The 20,402-nt window shown below is 49.6% G+C and overlaps 7 protein-coding genes across 7 annotated transcripts; 4 read left to right on the top strand and 3 right to left on the bottom strand.

Moving 5' to 3' along the window:
- The first annotated feature begins 584 nt into the window (after window positions 1-584).
- On the top strand, window positions 585-3,692 carry EDB82DRAFT_517007 (uncharacterized protein). The gene is made up of 2 exons (XM_025725155.2): window positions 585-1,174; window positions 1,228-3,692. Exons 1-2 carry the CDS (start codon window positions 1,018-1,020, stop codon window positions 3,582-3,584), a joined length of 2,514 nt encoding a protein of 837 aa, XP_025593782.2. The 5' UTR covers window positions 585-1,017; the 3' UTR covers window positions 3,585-3,692.
- A 771-nt stretch (window positions 3,693-4,463) lies between these two features.
- Window positions 4,464-6,150, top strand: EDB82DRAFT_516997 (aspartic peptidase domain-containing protein). The gene is made up of 3 exons (XM_065609010.1): window positions 4,464-4,763; window positions 4,824-4,980; window positions 5,031-6,150. The coding sequence occupies exons 1-3, from the start codon at window positions 4,665-4,667 to the stop codon at window positions 5,963-5,965; spliced, it is 1,191 nt and encodes a 396-aa protein (XP_065463516.1). The 5' UTR covers window positions 4,464-4,664; the 3' UTR covers window positions 5,966-6,150.
- A 949-nt stretch (window positions 6,151-7,099) lies between these two features.
- On the top strand, window positions 7,100-9,905 carry EDB82DRAFT_436942 (uncharacterized protein; the record flags this gene model as incomplete). The annotated part of the gene is made up of 2 exons (XM_025725153.2): window positions 7,100-7,353; window positions 7,454-9,905. 2 exons carry the CDS (start codon window positions 7,100-7,102, stop codon window positions 9,903-9,905), a joined length of 2,706 nt encoding a protein of 901 aa, XP_025593780.2.
- A 698-nt stretch (window positions 9,906-10,603) lies between these two features.
- Window positions 10,604-12,011, bottom strand: EDB82DRAFT_345658 (uncharacterized protein). Its single transcript, XM_025725152.2, has one exon. The coding sequence runs from the start codon at window positions 11,902-11,904 to the stop codon at window positions 10,660-10,662; it is 1,245 nt and encodes a 414-aa protein (XP_025593779.1). The 5' UTR covers window positions 11,905-12,011; the 3' UTR covers window positions 10,604-10,659.
- Window positions 12,012-12,329: 318 nt separating this feature from the next.
- EDB82DRAFT_345616 (CRAL-TRIO domain-containing protein) lies at window positions 12,330-13,946 on the top strand. Its single transcript, XM_025725151.2, has 4 exons — window positions 12,330-12,627; window positions 12,717-12,766; window positions 12,847-12,970; window positions 13,037-13,946. The coding sequence occupies exons 1-4, from the start codon at window positions 12,460-12,462 to the stop codon at window positions 13,706-13,708; spliced, it is 1,014 nt and encodes a 337-aa protein (XP_025593778.1). The 5' UTR covers window positions 12,330-12,459; the 3' UTR covers window positions 13,709-13,946.
- Window positions 13,947-14,184: 238 nt separating this feature from the next.
- EDB82DRAFT_437629 (uncharacterized protein) lies at window positions 14,185-16,658 on the bottom strand (the record flags this gene model as incomplete). Its single annotated transcript, XM_025725150.2, has 4 exons — window positions 14,185-14,664; window positions 14,721-14,911; window positions 15,052-15,076; window positions 15,237-16,658. Coding segments are annotated over 4 exons (2,118 nt in total), but the record flags the coding sequence as incomplete, so codon positions are not given.
- A 1,662-nt stretch (window positions 16,659-18,320) lies between these two features.
- EDB82DRAFT_516989 (Mss4-like protein) lies at window positions 18,321-19,850 on the bottom strand. The gene has a single exon (XM_025725148.2). The coding sequence runs from the start codon at window positions 19,574-19,576 to the stop codon at window positions 18,794-18,796; it is 783 nt and encodes a 260-aa protein (XP_025593775.2). The 5' UTR covers window positions 19,577-19,850; the 3' UTR covers window positions 18,321-18,793.
- Between the last annotated feature and the right edge of the window lie 552 nt (window positions 19,851-20,402).

Genomic DNA, 20,402 nt, shown 5'->3' with positions numbered 1-20,402 from the left:
CAGAATCCTGAAAAGCTTCCAAACTTAGTGACGACGTTCAGTCCTCACTTTCACTTGCATACATTAGAATTACCATCATAAACAAACTACGGCGACTGACGAGAATCCCTCAGTCAACTGAGCTTGATTCGCGACATTCCTTCAAGGCTTGTTATTGCCATATATGCTCTTTAGTCTTTACATATATTGCAGGACAGCGCTTAACCAGAGCTTTGGGTTGGACGGCAACCAACCAATGGAATGTGTTTCTCTCCAAGAGATAGACAGGGGGCATTAATGACTTGCATAACATTCATGGGTTCAAGATTGGTAGGCTGGGGTCATGACTAGCATTAGACTTGACGAAGGCTACAAGAAATATTGAGAGTCTACAAGAACAAAAAGCAAAATGCTTATTTGACGATTATTGAGAACCTTTCAAAAGACATTTCTTATCGTGATACAAGTGAACGTCATAACCAGTGTCGAATCTACAGCCTTGGAAAAGGATGTCAGATTTACAAGCCCAAACCTAGACCATACTTGGCGCTGGCGTAGACACCAACCTCCTAAATTACCCCCTTTTGAGGTCACTCAATGAGAGGGGAAAACGAAACCTGATAATTAACGGATGGTTTAATTTAATTTAGATTTTCATTAGCTCCCCTAATACTATCCAACGCTTTTCCTCTTCATGACTCCACTTGTGACATATTGCCAGATATTCATAAAGACGATCTCGAATACGACGCGACTCTTTCTCTCAAAGCGCGTAAAGTCTTCATTCATTCTTCATCACTTCCTTTCTTCCTCGCCGTCACAGTACTTCATTTTTAATCTTCATGGTCATGAGACTTTCTCTTCGCTTGATCTGATGACAGACGGTTACAAGCACCACCCCTCTTCAAGTCGACGCATGCATCACGCCAGCCACTTTCTGGTACAGTTTCTAGTACACCGACTGTTGTAAGTCGATTCAGGTTGTAGACCTCAACTTGACATCTCAATTTTATATTTCACAACGAGAACAACATAAAAATGGGTTTCTCGAGTGCGAGTAACGACTCGCCGCGATCCTCAATGTCGCGTCTCTCGGATGAGTCGCCTCTGTCGCCAGATAGTTTCTTGGGTCACTATCCTTGGCCAAGTACAAGCACAGTCGCCCATAAGCGCTATGAATCGCGTCACATTTTGAGTAAAAATGCCAACTCTTGAGATTCTCTGTTTCACAAACACTGACCCTTTTAGGCGATGCGGATAAGAAGAAGCAAATTGAAGCCTTCTATCGGGATCTAATCTGGTCAGATCCTTCAATAGTAAAGGATGCTCTCAGAACGCAGCAAGGACCTCGAGCCCCCAAGACCTGTGAATGGATGATGGGTGTTAAGGAAGTTAAGAACTGGTTGAAGCCGGAGACAGAGAATCAGCATGTCTTGTGGCTTTCTGGCAACCACGGAAGAGGAAAATCGACCATGGCTGTCTATCTCGCTGAGAAGCTCACCAACGACTTCGCCACTGATCCCACCAACACATGCGCCTACTTCTTTTGTGGCTCCAAAGATGTACTAAGGAACAGCGCTCAGGGGGTCCTTCGAGGACTGCTCTCGCAGATCTTCCAAAATCACCCACACCTTCTCAGCGACAGGATCCGCAGAAGACACGCCTACCGCGGTGCTCGTGTCTTTGAGAAGCCTCAGGCGTTGTGGAATCTGCTGGTAGAGGTCGCTTTCAGATCTGACCGTCATATTTTCTGTGTAATTGATGGACTGGATGAGTGCGACTCCAACTCCCGTACACTTCTTTTGGAGCTCATCGAGGAGACTTTCCACGGCGAGAAGCCAGCAAAGAACCTCAGTCTCGCCATTACAAGTAGACCAAGTTCAAAGATCTACGAGTACTTGGGCGAGTTTACTCACAGGGACCTCGATTCATTCTCACAGTCAAAGAACGACGTGGAAGTCTTCATTAACCAGCGTGTTCGACATATCGCAAGCAAGCGGGGCTGGTCAGGAACAAGCACTACTCAAGTAAAGCGTGTCTTCCAAGCGAAATCGGAGTATAATTACCACTGGGTACGTTATGCCAGCGAAAGTATCTGCAAGCTTCGTGCCGCAGAGGATGCCATCAAATTTCTCAAAGGGTTACCCAACGGCTCTGAATATCCCACCAACAGCACATCACTGAACCAGAAACGAGAAAACGTCGAGCATCTGGGTTTCGGCAATACCGATGAGGACAGAGAAAAGCATCACGCGCGCCTCAAGTCGCCAGTTGTCAGTGCGATACTAACTGGGAGAGTCGAGATGCTGGCATTTCTTCTCAAGAAGGGCGAGTCGATGACCCCATACACGATCCGTGCCGCAGCAAAATGGGGATGTTCCGGAATGCTCCAGACAATCATGACGCTGCGACAGGATGAGATTTCGCGGGACCAAGATCTTTCTTGCGCTGCGGCTGAGTGTGCCACCGTTGAGATGATGAATCTCATTTTCAGACACCAAGAGTTCCGATGGAGTGACGCTGCCATGATTGGAGCCACAAGAAATGAGCGCCGTGGACTGGACATACTTAGGTTGTTGTTCAAGCTGCACGGCAACGACATCCAACTTGACGAATGGATGATGGGGAACATCGCTAGCGTCTGTCACCCAAGGACCATGGACTACCTCCTCACCGAGCATGGAAGACGGATTCAGATTACCACAGCCGTAGCTGAGCGAGCTATTGAGAATCGCCATGGACCAGCAATGCTGAAAGTCCTTCTCAAGCACCGGGCACACGAGGGTTTCGTTGACGAAGAACTCATGATCCTTGCATTGGCCAACACCCGCAGCCGACCAGACTTTATGGCCATCTTCCTTGAAATGCCACGATCCCAGGTTCTGTTCACGAAAGAAGTCGTACTAGCAGCGATCGCCGCGCCAGATAAAGATTCAGATGACTGGGCCCCTGAAGTTCTCGAAATGCTTCTCAAGAACCGCGCTGATGATGTTGACATTGATGAAGAAATCGCTATCGAGGTGTTGTGGGAGCTTGGATACCCTGGTCTGCAGGTCATCTTTGAGCACAAAAACGAGAGTGTTCGAGTGACGCAGGGTCTTCTCGATGCTGCAGCAGGTGTATGCTCAGCGAAAGAGTTCTCCAGGCTGGTGGAGAGAGCTGAGGATGACTTTAACATTACCCAAGATTTGCTCATCAACACGACCCTCAACGTGCGACATGGCGATAGACTCTTGCCCGTGATGCAGAGATATCTAAAGGGGACTCTGAGTATCGGTCAAGATGCTGTCGAAGCATTCCTCAAGGCTGGACAAAACGGGTTCAAGAGCTTGCTCGTCCTTTTGCTCAGAGATCGTGGCTGTAGAGTCAACCTCACCAGAGGTGCTCTTCGCTCATGGATTCGTGACGATCAAGTTTGCCGTGGTAGTCTTGCATTTCTATTCGTTGCACTTCACTCCGGATGGTGTAAGCTATCCGATGAAGTGACTGGCTCCAGATGTGAGAGACTGGAAGCTCTTATTAAACATTATGCCGAGTTGGATGATGTGAGGCAGACTTTTGCCGAGGCGATGGAGCGTTCCAAGAAGGAGATGGGTGGGCGTTGAGTGTTTTGGTCCAATGTTAACGATGTTACGAGATAATGGTTTATGATAGATTACGTGCGCAACCGGGTGGTTGTCACCGTTATAGGATAGGGATGGGATGGGCCACCGGTTAAGGATACCATGTATATTTGTAATAGGTCAAAGCCGCTTTTAGATACAGTTTGTTGTAATATTCTATTATATTCACCGTTTAACTTATCATTCATCCGTACCGGTAAGCAATCGGTATAGCACATTGTGGATGTCTCTTGGGGGACATGTCGATCGCATGTCCCCATAAAACATCCAGGAACAAGGCACAATTGAGGATCCGCGTCAAGTTAGAGCACTGATAACCCCAGATCTAATGCTAGGTTAGTCCAGGTAATTAGTGGTAGTCCGAGCCACCAACAACACTAAGTTCAACAGCTCAGCACGCGTGAGACTTACACAGGGGTTATTGCACGAAGCGAAGAGTCGGTCACAATCAATCAGTCATTGTCAACAATGATCACCGCCAACCTCTTGACGAAGCTGTCATGACAACGCATAGTATCAACGAAACGAGCCCCGGCCAGAGAGAGTGTTGTAACAAGCTGATTACTGCTTTTTTTCCGTTCCTGTTCCTGATACGCATGTAGATAAGATGAGACAACGCTTGTGTAATGCAGATAAAGACGCATGCCTAAGGCGGGAAGGCGTCTTAGTGGTACTCGTTGCCAGGCAAGGAAAGTGGAGACGGGGAAGGCGCAATGGTGCGTCATTGCCAGACAAGTCACAAGGCCATTCGCAGGGGGAAGGCTTTAATGGCCTGGAGGCGTGAGGCGTTGTTGACGAATCCAGGCAGGTGCGGCCGAAACAGGCCGCAAACACGCGCAATAAGCTTCCCCCAGCTCGGACTGACCTGAGCTCCGTTACTGTCACTCTCCTCCGCTTTCTCACTTCTTAACCAACCATCTATCTTCTCTTATCTCCCCAACTCCATCTTGCATCTTGCATCTTGCATCTTCATTCTTCATCAACACCACAGCTCGCAATACTCTTTGTCGAGCATCTCTATTCACATTCAACCCGGTCGCATTCTCGATCCGATTGCCCATCATGAAGAGCGCTCTTCTTACCGCTGCCGCGCTTCTGGGCTCTGCCCAGGCCGGCGTTCACAAGATGAAGCTCAACAAGGTTCCTCTTGCCGACCAGCTGGTACGACTGATTCCCGTCATGTTTGCGCGCTCTGTTGAAGCTCTCTAACACAATTCGTAGGCTATGAACTCCGTTGAGGACCACCTTCAGAGCCTCGGCCAGAAGTACATGGGTGCTGCTCGCCCCAAGAACGCTGCCGACTACGCTTTTGCTACCAACGTCCCCAGCGTTGAGGGTGGCCACCCCGTCCCCGTTTCCAACTTCATGAACGCTCAATGCAAGTATCATCGAATTCGATGGATAGCATTCCAAGCTGACCTCTTCCAGACTTCTCCGAGATTACCATTGGTACTCCTCCCCAGAGCTTCAAGGTTGTCCTCGACACCGGTAGCTCCAACCTTTGGGTTCCTTCCCAAGAGTGTGGCAGCATCGCCTGCTACCTCCACTCCAAGTACGACTCATCTGCTTCATCCACCTACAAGAAGAACGGCAGCGAGTTCGAGATCCATTACGGCTCTGGCAGCTTGTCCGGTTTCGTCTCCAACGATGTCGTTTCCATTGGCGACCTCAAGATCAAGGACCAGGACTTTGCTGAGGCTACCAAGGAGCCCGGTCTGGCCTTCGCTTTCGGTCGCTTCGATGGTATCCTCGGTCTCGGCTACGACCGCATTGCCGTGAACGGCATGGTCCCTCCCTTTTACCAAATGGTTAACCAGAAGCTCCTGGACGAGCCCGTCTTCGCTTTCTACCTTGACGGTCAGGAGGGCCAGAGCGAGGCTACTTTCGGTGGTGTTGACAAGTCCAAGTACACTGGCGACCTCGAGTACATTCCTCTCCGCCGCAAGGCTTACTGGGAGGTCGACCTTGATGCCATTGCTTTCGGCGACGAGGTTGCCGAGCAGGAGAACACTGGTGCCATCCTCGACACCGGTACATCTCTGAACGTCCTCCCCAGCGCTCTCGCTGAGCTCCTGAACAAGGAGATTGGTGCCAAGAAGGGCTACAACGGCCAGTACACCATTGAGTGCGACAAGGTCTCTTCTCTGCCCGACATCACTTTCACCCTTGCTGGTTCCAACTACAGCCTTCCCTCCACCGACTACATCCTCGAGGTCCAGGGCAGCTGTATCTCTACCTTCCAGGGTATGGACTTCCCTGAGCCCGTGGGTCCTCTTGTTATCCTCGGTGATGCTTTCCTCCGACGATACTACTCTGTCTACGACCTCGGCAAGAACGCTGTCGGTCTGGCTCGCGCCAAGTAAGAAATGAACATTTATGTATGAATTATTCAATAGCGCATGGGAATACGCAGCATGGACACGGGGTTGGACAATGGCATGGGACTACTAGTTTGAACTGTACGACAGACTTGAGTATGCTGTATTGAGGAAATTGCTTCTCAGACTTGCTGCTCTATAATATGAACTTTATGGACTTTTAGCCTGCCTTTTTTAAATTGCATGATCGTGTTGTGTTTATGATGAGATCATATCGGAGCATACATACTGGAGCTAACGATGATCATGATCATGATTACGCTAGTCCCGGATGTTTTGATGGCTGATCATGAACAGCTCAAATGATGAGCAATTATTAAAACGAGAGCCACCAATTAATTGTTCATTGCGAGTTTGTTTATGTGAGGGGCTTCAAACATTTCACAATATCTAATCGCAAAAGTACTTAGACATACTCGAGTAGAACATAACGCTTCACCGTGAAATTAACATGACCTGCTTTTTCCTAACTCTACCGGTAGTACAGTGCAGCAAGGTTGCCAAGGTACATTAAACCGTTGAGTTGAGCTAGTCACGTGTCTAACTTGCAGACCTTCTCTTCGTAAAACCTACGGTGCTAAAGTGGGTCTGGCGCGGGCCAGCGACAAGTAAGGGTCGGGTACTTGGCGATCGAGGAGACACATTCTTCCCCCCCAGGCCAGCCTGGACCCATACTCAGCGCAAGGCGAAGCAAGCAAGCAGAGCAGAGCAGAGCACGAGTCTCGTTTCTCCCCCCCCCCCGTTTTCTGACTCGAGATATTGTTCCGAGACGTGTTTGTCGCGTAATTTTCGAGTTGATTACCCTGTTACATCGATTGCACGATTGTGTCGTGGCCATCTTTGAAAGGGAAGTCTAGTTTGCGCTATCTCGACTAAGTCTATTATTTACCTTGAGTTGCACCAGCGACTGGATTGAATTGCGACTGGACCTGGCCTGACCCGTTTCTGCCATCCACTACCGCTACCATTTCAGCTACTGCTACCACTATCATTTTACTACCCACTGCCACTGTCGCTGCCACGACCGCTGATACTGACACTACCGCGTATCGCGACGAGGCGCGGCCAACGCCCCGACGACGACAAAAAACTAACCAAGGCTTTCAAATTGAAGCCATCATGACCACACCCACCATGGCCCAGCCCACGGCCATCCAAGCCAACGGCACCTCAGAATCGCCTACCCTCGATAAGGCGCAATCCGTCGCCCCGGGAAAGCGAAAACGCGATGTTGAAGAAGAAGAAGAAGAAGAAGAAGAAGAGGATCGCGATGAGGAAATGGTTTCCGATGAGCAAAAGCCTGCCATTACCAATGGAGAGCCCAAAAAGGACCAACGCGATTTGATAAAATCTTTCGTTGAAGTCCTCAGCAGGTACGCCTGTCATTTTTCTCCTCGATTGCAACTTTTTTGTCACATCGCAACTTGATCGCGAATGACTTCTCCGTTCCGTGCACTAACTCATTTTCGATAGCTACGACGTCGGTCCCTCCATCCTCAAGCGCCCCCTTCCCGAATCCTCTGATGATGACGATGAAGATGATCACCGAGTAAAGCGCCAGAAGTCGACCGACCCGTCCACTATCTCCGACAAGGCTACTGCGAATGTGTATGAGGATCTTGACCAGGTGGCTGATGACCTCGTGTCCGCAATTCATGTCGCTCTCAAGGAAATCAAGATGCAGCCTTCCGAGAACAAAGATGAGTCGGCCGACGATACATTGAGGACACAAATCGTTGATTTCAAGGACAAGGCCATACAGCTTCTTCGACGAGAAAAGGCCTACCCCAAGATCAGTTCGGACCCTCTTCCCATCGAGGCCAAGCTGCCGTCATCTCCTCAAAGGGGAGAATTGGTACTCTCTGTTGTCGGATATGCACCCCAGGAGAAAAAACTATTCTCTAGTCTTCCAGTTTCCCATGAAACCAACTTGCGTGACTTGACTCTGCCTCCAGGCGTATCATTAACGTACATAATGCCCACAACGTCCCATGAACGAGCCCAGACCCTGGGAGACTTGTTTTCATCAGCTCGGTCTTTGCCACCCCTACAGCCCCCCAAGCAGCCCAAGACGCAAGCCAAGGGTAACACACTGGATTTTTATCATCCAGAACTGACCGACAACTGCAAGTTCCGAAATGCTAGTTACTTCACTACTAAGTTGTCCGCAGGGTGCTACCTTGACTATAGCAACGCGACCCCTTCGTCACAAACCTTGAACAAACAGCGAGAACGTGCGCAAAGTCTGGCTGGAAAGCGACCTTCGACCACCGAACTCGAGTTGTCTGAAATGGAATCACTTTTCCGGGGCGCGTTTTCCAGCTTTGCGCCTTGCAAGGACGACTCGGGAGCACTAGTGCCATCCAGCGTCGCGGGTCGAATGTGGTGGCAGCGATCAGGACACAAGAACTTTCAGAACATGATCGAAGTCGAATACTGCGGCAGCGCTAACGATGAGGAGAAGACCGATAATGATAATGTCATGGAAATTGACGAGAAGGCTATCCAGGAAGCGATTGATAACTGGGACGAGTCCGTCGTTGATCCGTCACTAGAAGAGGCTCTGGGAACCAAGCGAACGAACGAGGAGAAGGAAGCGGATGAAATTCTGGAAGAGGTTACCGACTTGATCGAAACACTGTCTTCCTACCAGCGTATCCGAAACCTCAACCTCCCCAACTCGCAAAACCGTTCATCGAGCGACCCAGTCACAGGCGATATGCTGGCTACCCCTGGCCCGACCCCTTCCGAGGGGGAGCAAGCTACGTACCAAGTGCTCAAGGCTCAACTTGCATTGATCATCAAGACTCTGCCACCATATGCAGTAGCCAAATTGAACGGAGATCAGCTCGAGGATCTTCTCATCAGCACCAAGGTCCAGGTTCAGACCGATGGTTACAAGGGAGTTATGGAAGAGGACGAAGCTGGTGTTCAGGCCCGGTTAAGAGCCCAGCAACAGGCTGCTCAAGTCAACGCTCGACCACCTCCACAACGCACACCCAGTATATCGGGTGTTTCTTACGGGCATCACACGCCTCAGAACCAGTATGCAACCCCTCAACGAACCCCTTCAATGTCGCAGCAACAATACTACAGGCCTGGACCTACACCTAGCTTCCAGCCTCAGCCGCGACCTATGCCTGCTCAAGCCCGACCCCCTCAACCTAACCAGTACTCCCGACCCAATGGGTACCCTGCGCAGTACGCAACCCAAGTCGCGAAAGCTCAAACTCCTTACGGCCACCAGAACATGCCTCAGTATGCTTCTCAACAAAGACCTCAGTTTGGGCAGATGCCGCCTCAACCGGGAACTCCCAGTCAGAGATACCCTTTCCAGCCAGGCTATCCCCAGCAGCAAGCTGCCACCCCTGCACAACCCAACTTCGGGGTTTACACGAACGGGCAAGGCATGCCGCAACGCACGGTGTCTCCTGTGGTCAATAGACAGGCCTACAGCGCATCGCCGAATAATATGCAGCAACAGCAGCCCCCGCGATATGGCACGCCAAATCAAGCGGCGGGAAATCAAATGAATAGGTACCCGAGCAACCCCCCTCAACAAGGAACACCTGCTCAGAACCCTGGACTTACAGGATACCACACCGTTATTCCTGAGGCACAACAGCAACGAATCCTCGATCAAGCGAAAGCCCGGGTTGCTGCCCAGGAGCGGTCCGCCATGTTCACCGACAAGATCGCGCAGCCAGGCACGCCCGGTTACGGAGTAGGAAATGGCCCGGTGGGCGTCATGGATGCCAACAGGCTCGCAGCTGCTCGGGCTAGTATCGCCGCCCAGCAGAAGCCCTCGACACCCAATTCTTCGCGATCGAGTATGAATGGGACACCAGGACCACCGCCTCCGCATAAGGTGACTCCCGTCCCAGTCCCACCGATTCCAGGCATGCAACATAAACCATCTCAATAGGCGACGTCGTGGCTCTTTGGAAACTGAGACGAGGAAAGGAATGAGTTATAAAGAATCGATCAGGACCTGGGGTATGGGAGTAGCGAGTAGGCAGACCACGTGGGCGTTTAGAGGTGGATTCTCGAATTGTGTTTATTAACTACGTTTTTTGAGGAGTTGGTTTTTTGAGAACCAGGGAAAAACGGATGAGGAGCTTATTTTGTTACTACAGGGAAGAGCAGAGAATAGCTGGGGTCTTTCCATCGAATGGGTAACCTGGGGAATGGAAACTCCTGGCTGTGTAATCAAAGACGCCGGAGTGGCGCGTGCATGCAGATGAAAGAAAAGGTACACTATTGCCATTGTTAATATCTCTTTAAGTTGATGAAACAGATCCCACAACGTTTGAGTATAAGACGAAGTAATTTGAAGCTGTGAACGGTTTGAGGGATCATGAATGGGAGTAGTAGAGAATTGATAGACGATAGAGAAGCAAGCATCAGACAGAATGTACTAAGTGGACAATTATGCTATTCCTCACTGTTAGTGGTCATGTCTCCTGATATATCGAGTTATCGCTGGATTTCAGAACTCTATTTCACACAGAGAACACGCATTGAGTGTGGGTTGATCGTCAATTCTAGAGTTGGGGGTATCTATTAGAGGCCATTCAATGACCCGTATTTTCGTCATCTATCTTTTTCACAAACACTAATAATACATCGCTTCGTACAGCCGTCCAGGTATTGCAGACACATCCACCTAGACTAACAATTTACACCACTGGTGTAGCAGGCTTTGGCAGATCAGCAGCCATCTCACGCTCCTGCATCATCTCCAGAACGATGCGGCGCAGCTCAAAGATGACTTCAACAGCGATGAGCAAGATGATGATCCACTCTAGCCTTGTACCGTGCTGCTCACTTGACATTTCGCGTAGAACTGTGGCGATTTCGGCTGCGTAGTCCATTTTTTGGTTGAGCGCGCGGATACGTACGTTGACGTCGAGCGCACGACCGACTTGCTCATAGTACCCCTCGAGACCCAATTCGGAGCTTGTGTCCCAGAAGATATCGGGCAGAGAATCGGTCAACTCGGAGTAGTGATTGAGACGAGCGCGAAGACTAAGGAGCTCGCCTGTCTTTTGGAGGATGAAGCGACGGCCGAGGGGTATGCCAGCGCCTTGGGAGAGAAGGGCAGGGATGTTGCGTGTGCTCTCAAAGTACGACGTCAACGCTGTCTCAAGAACGGCGAGCTTTGTACTTCGGGCAAGACCTGAGGAGAAAGCAACCTTTGCTAGGGTAGTATCCAGCTTGTCGGCTTCCTTGTGCTCCTTTCGTGTGCCGAGGACAATGAGATCGCCCTTGAGTACGCTTGCTTCTCGGTTTGTATCGGTTGTAAATTCAAGATCTTCAAACTCCCGAAGCTTGGTGTCATGGGCTTCCTCGGCAGCACGCATGATCTGCCTGGTAACGACGTCTGGTGGAAGCGACCATGTCACGATTGTACCAGAGGGAAAGACAAAGATGTCTCCACCATTCACTCCCCTTGCATGGACCACTTCATTTGCATCGAATTTTGTGCCATCTGGATCGATGTCGAAACCATGAGATGAGAGGATCTCAAGAACCAACGGCATATTGAACGATTCTGCAACGCAAGTTGCGCTGACCACGTTGGAGGGTTCATCGCTAGTACTTCCTGGCGTTGTTGGACCTCGCTTTGGCTGCTGGGCTATGATAGCAACACGGCGCAAAGAATTCTTGGCTGTGTTGGATCGAGTAGGTTTTCTTTTTGCTGCGGAAGAACCCTTCTCTTCCTTGCTAGTCTCGTCTGACGGGCGGTAATCATCATCAGCTTGGGAAAGGTATGGGTTCGAGGTAAAGAAGCTTCGCTTTCGTGGGAGGTTAGCCAGAGATGTGATATGAAATGAACGATGAGGCCTCAGCCGTGGCCCGGCGACTGAAGTGTGGAAGAGGCGGGCGACATTGAGGGTGATCCGCTGGGAGGAATTCCTCATGATGCTACAACAATTATGCCATAGAAAGCGAGCAACGCTATGATTGACTCAAGATTTTGGCTTTTCGTGAAACTCGAATATAAATTCAAGAGTCGCCGACTAACAAAAGCATCGGAAGTGGGACCGATGATAAGATAGGCGGCCCGTTTAGTCATCTTAGCTCTAGCACATGCTACAACACGTGATACCCCTCAACGGAATGTGGGCTGCTAGACCGCTTCAGGTGGAGGTAACTGAACTACCTCTGACCCATGACGAAGTCCCACCGCAGCACGCAGCAGAGATCCATCTCTAGGGGAGACCAGGCCAGATAACTTAGTAGTCTAGCAGCCCAGAAACGGTTTAATTACGCTTCTCAGCACCTAGGACGGGCGACTTAAATTCTGAAGACCTACCCCTTGGCCTCAACACTTCATCAACATCAAACTTCTTGGCGTCATACTGCGTCACGTCTCTTTTTAATCTTTACATTCCGCTGTTTTTTCTGACTGCGGATTCTTCTTCCTTTTTCCCCTCCTTCCTCATCTACCCCACCATCTACTACTATTATTCACCATGGATCTGAACCCCAAGTACGACAACTATGATTTCCCTATCAAGGGTCCTGAGAAGCAGGATGGCCATGCTGGTTACCTCACAGAGGACCAGATTGCCAAGCTTCACCAGTTCCGCATGATGCTCGAGTCCGAGGGCTGCACCGACCGATTGGACACATTGACTCTGGTACGAAGATATAGCTAAGCTATGGACCCTGAAAACGGGCCATGCTACGCGACGCCCACGCAACACAACATATGCTAATGACCTTACAGCTTCGATTCCTCCGAGCACGCAAGTTCGATGTCGAGGCCTCAAAAACCATGTAAGACCTTTCCTGTTTATCTGATGGCGGTGGAAAAAGAAATGCGTTGGTCGCGACAGGGGGGCTGACCGCCACTATAGGTTCTTGGATACCGAGAAATGGCGAAAGGAGACCAAGCTCGACGAGACTGTGCCTGTCTGGGACTACCCCGAGAAGGCTGAGATCAACAAGTACTACACTCAGTTCTACCACAAGACCGACAAGGTATGACAATCGATCAAAACATTCATCAAGGACTGCTTGCTAATTCATATTTTTTTCTCTGTACAGGATGGCCGACCCATCTACATCGAGACTCTTGGCGGTATCGACCTGAACGCTATGTACAAAATCACCACCGCTGAGCGCATGCTTACCAACCTTGCTGTCGAGTACGAGCGTGTCGCCGATCCCCGTCTTCCCGCTTGCTCCCGCAAGGCTGGTCACCTCCTCGAGACATGCTGCACTGTCATGGACCTCAAGGGTGTCTCCATCGGCAAGGTTCCTCAGGTTTACGCCTACGTCAAGCAGGCTTCCGTCATCTCCCAGAACTACTACCCCGAGCGTCTCGGCAAGTTGTATATGATCAACGCCCCTTGGGGTTTCTCCACTGTCTGGAGCATCGTTAAGGGCTGGTTGGACCCCGTCACCGTTTCCAAGATCAACATTCTCGGATCCGGATACAAGAGCGAGCTCCTCAAGCAAATTCCTGCCGAGAACCTCCCCAAGGCCTTCGGCGGTGAGTGCCAATGTGAGGGTGGCTGTGAGAGCAGCGACGCTGGTCCTTGGCACGAGGCCGAGTTTGCCCGCCCTGCTTGGTGGGAGAAGAAGCAGGATGCCAATGTCATTGAGAACAAGGGCTCTGAGATTGAGGAGCCCGCAAAGGCCCCTGAGGCCGCTCCTGTTGCCGATGGTGCTGACGCTACCCAGACAGCTCCTGCTCCCGCCCCTGCTGCTGCTTAAATGATACGAGATGTGTGATGGGATTGATGTCGATGAAAGATAGACAGAGCGGTTCCTCTGCGTCTTAATATAGACCACATATTTTCTCTCGTTCATTATACCTTTTTTTCAACAACGAGGTTTTGGAGGTTGTGGGAGTTAGGGGACCAAGTGATAACATACGTCGCCGGAGAGTAGGCCAGAGTGACGTTTGTGTGAACGAAAATGACTTGCAAGATCCCCTTTCTTCCCTAGTTGTGTCAGGCTTGCATGGCCTGTGTTTAGACTTACGTCAAAGGATGTGATCGTGATCACCAAACCCATAGTTTTCGATAAATAGAAGCGGTCGAGATGTGTCGGGTGTGTGTGGTTCTTCAGAATGTGATGGCAGATATTCCCGATTAATCCAATGCGCCCCAACTCCTGAGTATGCCCGCCGAAGTACAATGAAGTGCTGCCCTGGGTATATATGCGAAGGTTGAAGTAGTTGGGTGCTTTTATCGTCCCTGCGTAACAACGTATTCGCCAGCGACGCGAGCTCTCTCCATTTTGGCTACCACGGCGGGCATTTCGCGCTTTAACCTGCCCAAACCCTCAACGGCGTCTCGGAACCCAACCTCAACACCATTCTGCCTCTCGAGCGGTTGGACGTCTAGCCCGATTTCGGTCGCCTCCGCGGCAATCTGCTTCTTGCGCGCCTCCAGCATGTCGTCGTCGCGCTTGAGACTATCGCGCAGCAGCTCGGCTTGGTTCGTGGCAGCGGTGGCGGGCACGGAGCGCTTGAGGGCTGCGACGTCCTCGAGGAGCTTCTCTTCCTGTGTGATGAGGTCTGCGACGCGACGGCGCTTGCGCGTATCAAAAGGTTCATAGACTTCTTCTGGCTCAGCGGGGGTTTCGGAGAGAAAGGTGTTTGCGATGACGGGCAGGCCATTTATGGAGAGGTTCGGGGATGCGAGTGAGAAGGTTTTATCGATGTACTGTTTAATCGGTTAGCGTCAGATCTCAGCGGTAGAGTATAGTAGGAATGATGTACCTCATTAACGAGTTTCTCTATTTGATTGCGCAATTCATCTTCACCGTCGGCTCCTTCGACAGGAGGGAAAGCCTCATTTAGACGTTCAGTGGCCGCGCGACGGACGTTTGCGATGAGGTACGACAGATCTTCTGGGGCTTGTAGCTCAATCTTGCGCTGGACTTGGGAGACGACAGATTCAGAATCCATGGCTGAGAGTCTAGAATAGAAAGAGAGACAGGACAGAACGTATAAATGTAGAACTAAAGAGAGGGTTAGACTGAACTATCAAGGTACCCCGCGGCTGTGTTAGTTAATTGTTTACCTTGGAACCCTGCGCCGACTCGGAAACGGGAGACGGGGTATTTAGTGCTTATCTTATCGCGTCTTATACCACTGAACTTATAGACATGCATCTCATCTATTCTTTACTTATACCAAATCTCGCTATGATCGCTAATCTAAAACTCATTCATTCGTTCGTATATCGTTAAAGCCCTCCTGCTCTCAAATATCCTCCCAGGTCTGCTCGCTCACGTTATACTCCGACAAGAGAACCCTCCTGTTTATACCCTCTTGTTCTCTTTTCCCATATAAGCGAATCTTGTCCATTGGAGCGCCCAAAAGCTCCGTCTCGATCTCACTCAGTCTTCGATACTCAGGCAACAGTGGTAGCTCAAAATCTTGATCACGCATTGACGTGTTCAAGGGGAAGTCATCATCCAGGTCAATGCCTTCATAAAAGTCCCCTTCCTCTAACTCGATGACCTTTTTAGCCACACACGCAACAATGTGAGCATCCCAGATGCCTTCCCGATGAGGACTTGTTCTGAGGAGCTTAAGTGCTTCAATACGAATGCGATGCACGCGACATTTCACAGCTGTAAAGTATAGCGCTGGTAGCCAGCCGAGGTCGATGATGGATCTAGGCATGCACGTTGCCATAATATGCAGAGGCATTTCGTCCTCGAGGGTATAATCGTGAGTCGATGCTTCCCACAAGCCCGTCAGCTCTTGTATGAGCAAGACAAACTTGTCCGTACATGAGTCATATATCATCTCGTTGTTGTGGATGCATGTGTCAGCCATGATGTTTATCATGGCATACTGTATGCGCACAACCTGATATGCTTTTACCATGTCTCTATTGAGCCCGCCTGGACGAGTGTTCAGGAACTCTTGGAACATGAGCTGCCATTGGGCGAGCCTTACTATGAGGAGTTGCTGGGATACCTGCTCAGTTGTAGTTATGTGCTGCTGCTGACGGGCTCGGTGGGTGAGGTGAAATATCTGGTTATAAACGAGCTCCAGTCCCTTCCAAGCATCATTAAGACTGTCGAAGCGATCAGGTGTGATGTCCTGGGGGTAAGGCGCCGGCTGCAGAATGACACACGAGTGATGATAGAGGTGTCGGAAGAGTTCGACCTGGATGTGGAGTCTGGAGAGGGCCTCCACTATCCAAGTGTCGGTGGTTTCCTGGCATGGCTTCAAGGCAAGGATCCCTGAGCTAGCATCATGGAGGCCCTGCATATGGGCAAGAATGTCAAGGCCGTTCTTGAGGTGAAGCTGAGCCGTAGCAAAGTGGCCCCGGAAGAACTCCAAGCAGACAAATACAATGCATGTGATGAGAGCCACACGACAAGAGGCTCTGTCCTTGGCGGAGAAGTGTGGCTGCAGATGTCCAATGGCCTTGACGTACTGCTGCAACGTGAACTGCTCCTGTTGGTTCATCTCGGCGCCGGGGGAGTTTCTATGTGCGCCCATTTCGACAACGCCCTTTTTGTGCGCTGAACTCAAAGCAAGCAGTGCGTGTAGCACAGCAGGCTCCCTGGATCCAGCTTGGAAGACAAGGGTGTTCCAGAAGCCTGAAGAGAAAGTAGCCGAGATCTTGGTGGATGTGCGGCGCTTGAACCAGTCAAAGTATAGTTTCTCATGGGTATTTAGTGAAGCAAGGATGGTGGCTGGATTGGAGCGTGGGATTTGCCTGGCTACCAGATCCTTTGATCCTCCACCCCAGATACCATATCCGTCACATGTACGACCGGTCGAGAGGCACCTTTGACATGCTGGACGGCCTTCATCACACTTGACTTTTCTCAGTCTAGATTATTAGTGCTTGGCTCTTGAATCATGCAGTGAAGATGTTATATAAAAGACTCACTTGCATGTTTTACAACCAGACTTGACCTTTGCTCTACCCTTGCGACACATTATGTATGTATGTATGTCTTGGTGGTGGTGTCGTTGCAGATGTGGTTGCAGAATATTTTGACAAATAACCAAAAATGATCCGATGTGGCGCCTCGCTTGAGTTGGTCTCAAAGGTGAAGCTACTTAATTGTTTATCTTCTCGGAAACGTCAAGTTCTCCTTGGTTAGCAATACTAAATATTGGCTCGAGTTTGTGGCCCTGATGCTTATAAGTCGGGAATGAAGTGGCTACCGCGGATCTTACTGCCCTGCTCCCCCGCGGACATCTCCGCTGACAAGATCCGGACCCTGTTCATGCACCTCCTATTGGATCGCTCGCATTTGTAGGGTGTTGATTGGTTGAGGAGATCAATGACAAGTCTTGGCCATAATCTTTAGCATAACGTCTACTAACGTTGGTCTAAGAGGGAGTCGTTGATAGGGTACATTCTTTATCTGGATAGAGAAATATATATATCCAGTTAGATCCTCTGACGTGAGGTTTCCGGAGTCAAAGCACAAACAATATTGAACAACTTCTCCCTACTCTAGAGTATCAGATCTTTCATGTTACACATCTCCATTCTTAAGATACACTGCTACTATGAGTTTACACTATGCGAATATAAGCACTTACTAGTTATGTGATAATTTTCAAACCGAGGCCCTCAATATGGTCGTGCTATTCTCCGGTGACGTGGTACTGACATTCTCAACTCAATTTCAAATTGCTAAACTGCAATATCTAACACTATTCTGGATAACTTCCGGGTATCTGAACTGAACCCGCTTCTGTGTCAACAGCATCGCTATACTGTCTAAAGCGCGTCCTTACCTGCTCAGAAGCATTCGCACTGACGAGCCCAAGTTGCTGAAACCAGTCCAATACATCGTAAACATATTGCTCGCTTTGATCTCGTGTCGAATGCTCTACAATGGGAACTTGACGGAACAGGTCAGGTATTCAAGGGCGCCATTCAACTCCAATCTGAGCGATGTTGAAATCATCAATAAAGCCACTGTATTGACGCCAATCGTTAGTATAGTACACATGTAACCATTCTAGACCAAACCGAATAGCTGCAAAGCCAAACCACACGTCGGGTGAGTTGATGTAGACACCAAAGCCCCATAGGTATCGATCAGCAAAATTGGTTTCTCTTATGACGACGTAAATCCTCAACGTGGACAGTGAATTAGTCGAGACACTGGTACCGTTTGGGAACAATTCGGCATGTTGTGAGACACAAATAGTAGGATCTGGAAAAGTCAGTGTTAGGGATGGGATGTTGTGCGTGTGAGGGACGAATGGTTGAGTCTGTTTAGAGAGGCCCAGGAAGAAGCTTGGCTATGGATTTATAGTTGTGTAGGTGCACACTACTCAGGGAACAGAACATGGCAATGGACAGTTAATCAAGAGGACCTTAGCAGGCATATATCAGTGGAGTTGTTCGTAATTGTTGCTAATAATCACATACATTGTTGAGAAGCTCTCTGCGATTGTCGTATATGAGACGACAATTGAAGCACAGCTGTGAATATTATTGGCAGTCAGCTTCTGCACATATCAAAGCTGCGACGTGCGACAGCTCTAGTATTGTGTTGGGGTTTGATGTACTCTAGACACATCAAGTTTAATTGAGCCCAAATGGTTCATCAAATCATAAATTAGGATCGATAGATGCTATTCTTGAGCTTCTATTCTTATCCTTCCATACCAAATATCTCATCCGAGGGCTCACTATGTGATGGCCTCTTCAACTATCCATTTCAACTGCAGACCGGGTACATTCCCGAAACAACAACCACCAAATACCCCAACACCCGCTAACCTGACCATTGCAACTTTTTGTAACACAGCACACTCTTCGTTTTCGAAAAGTGGCTTACATTAGAGTGAGACATTTAGATCTTGGCCTTGGCGGCGGTCCAAGAGGCGATAGCGTCCATCAGAGGAGGGGACAGAGCATCGTAAGACTCAAGACCAAGGTCCTTGAATTGAGAGCGAACCTCGTTGGCCTTTTCAGCGGGGAAGCCCTGCTCAATGATGGAAGAGACAAAGGCAGCGAACTGGGGCTCTTGCCAACCCTTCTCGTCGGAGAGCTCGACGTGGACAAAGTCAAGACCCTTGAAGGCGTGCTCCTTCTCGATGCGGCCAAACAGGTGGACGCCACAGTCACGGCAGGCGTTTCGCTGAATAGCAGCACTCTCGTCGACGATGGTGAGCTTGTCAGCGTTGGCGGTGACCTGGAGCTGGTCGCGGGGAATGACAGCGACGACGGAGAAGAGAGCACCCTCAGGCTTCCAGCACTTGGAGCAGCCACAGGCGTGGTTGTGGGCGACTTGACCCTTGAGGGTGACCTCGACGGGGTTGGAGGAGCACTTGCATCGGAGCTTGCCACCAGAGAAGCTGGAAGAGCCCTTGGTGATGCCCTTGTTGATGCTGGGGTGGAGGTTGTGAGACATTTTGTAGGATGTATAAGATTTGTAAATTGAAGTGAGAACTGCTGCTGCTGAGACGAATGCGGCGACTGCTGCGATGGGAGTTTTGTTCTTTGAGATGATGTTTCTTGGAGACGATGAAGCCATTGCAGAACAGAAAGGGAGAAGAGAAAGGAGGGGGAGTTGAGGATCTTTTATAGATGATGAAAGTATGAAAACAGTATCAGAAAACAGAAACAATGCCATTTATTAACCCTTTTCCCCCGCAAAATGAGTGTGCATCACCGTAATCTTGGCTGTCTATGGAATCATGGTGCAAAGGAATTGGCTCCGAGATGCCGAGATATCACCACTCGCTGTAAGCCTCCTACAAGGTTTAGTGAGGGGATGACATTTGCGGGGAAGCTACCGTGCCAAAGACAACCGACGGTCAAATGTCCTTGTTCCCCGTGCCCACTGTAATTACAGGCTTCAATGATGAGGGGATATGGTACCTGGAAATGGAATCAATTTAGAAGCTACCTAGTTGCTACTGCATTGGACAAGTGATTTTTGATTACCAAGAGAAGAAGAGAGATCAGAAAACATCTAGAATAGACCGGCACATTTACCGCTCACCAAAACATACTGTGCATGACAGGGAACATGCAGACAGATTCAATGACCCCTCTCTCTACACGATTCATCATCATCTGATCGGGATAAATATATACGCTCCCGGCAATCAATACTTGGTACGTAGTACAATTTCCGGGACGCCTTCCGATGGCGCATCAAGAACGACCAATTACAATTAAAAGATAGAGACAAACATGGAAAAAAGACCCTGAAGTCGGAATTGTAAAAGTTGCTTCTAGAATTACGTGACGACCGAAGCTAGAATCTAAACATTCAGTGTCTCACTTCGACTCGCTTTGTCTCTCCGTTATCGCATGGCTTCGGTGTCTACATTGACGTCCGGAAGAGAGCGGCGTGGCGACCGCTTTATGCCAAGGGAGATAAGAATCCATAGACTAAAATAATAAAAGCATCGGCAATGGCGATGATTCCATTGATTGTAATAATTTATTTC

The sequence above is a fragment of the Fusarium venenatum genome, assembly GCF_020744135.1.
Source record: "Fusarium venenatum strain MPI-CAGE-CH-0201 chromosome Unknown EDB82scaffold_4, whole genome shotgun sequence".
NCBI lineage: Eukaryota > Fungi > Ascomycota > Sordariomycetes > Hypocreales > Nectriaceae > Fusarium > Fusarium venenatum.
Note: the sequence above shows the minus strand (reverse complement) of the source record. Positions and strands in the feature narration are given on the sequence as shown.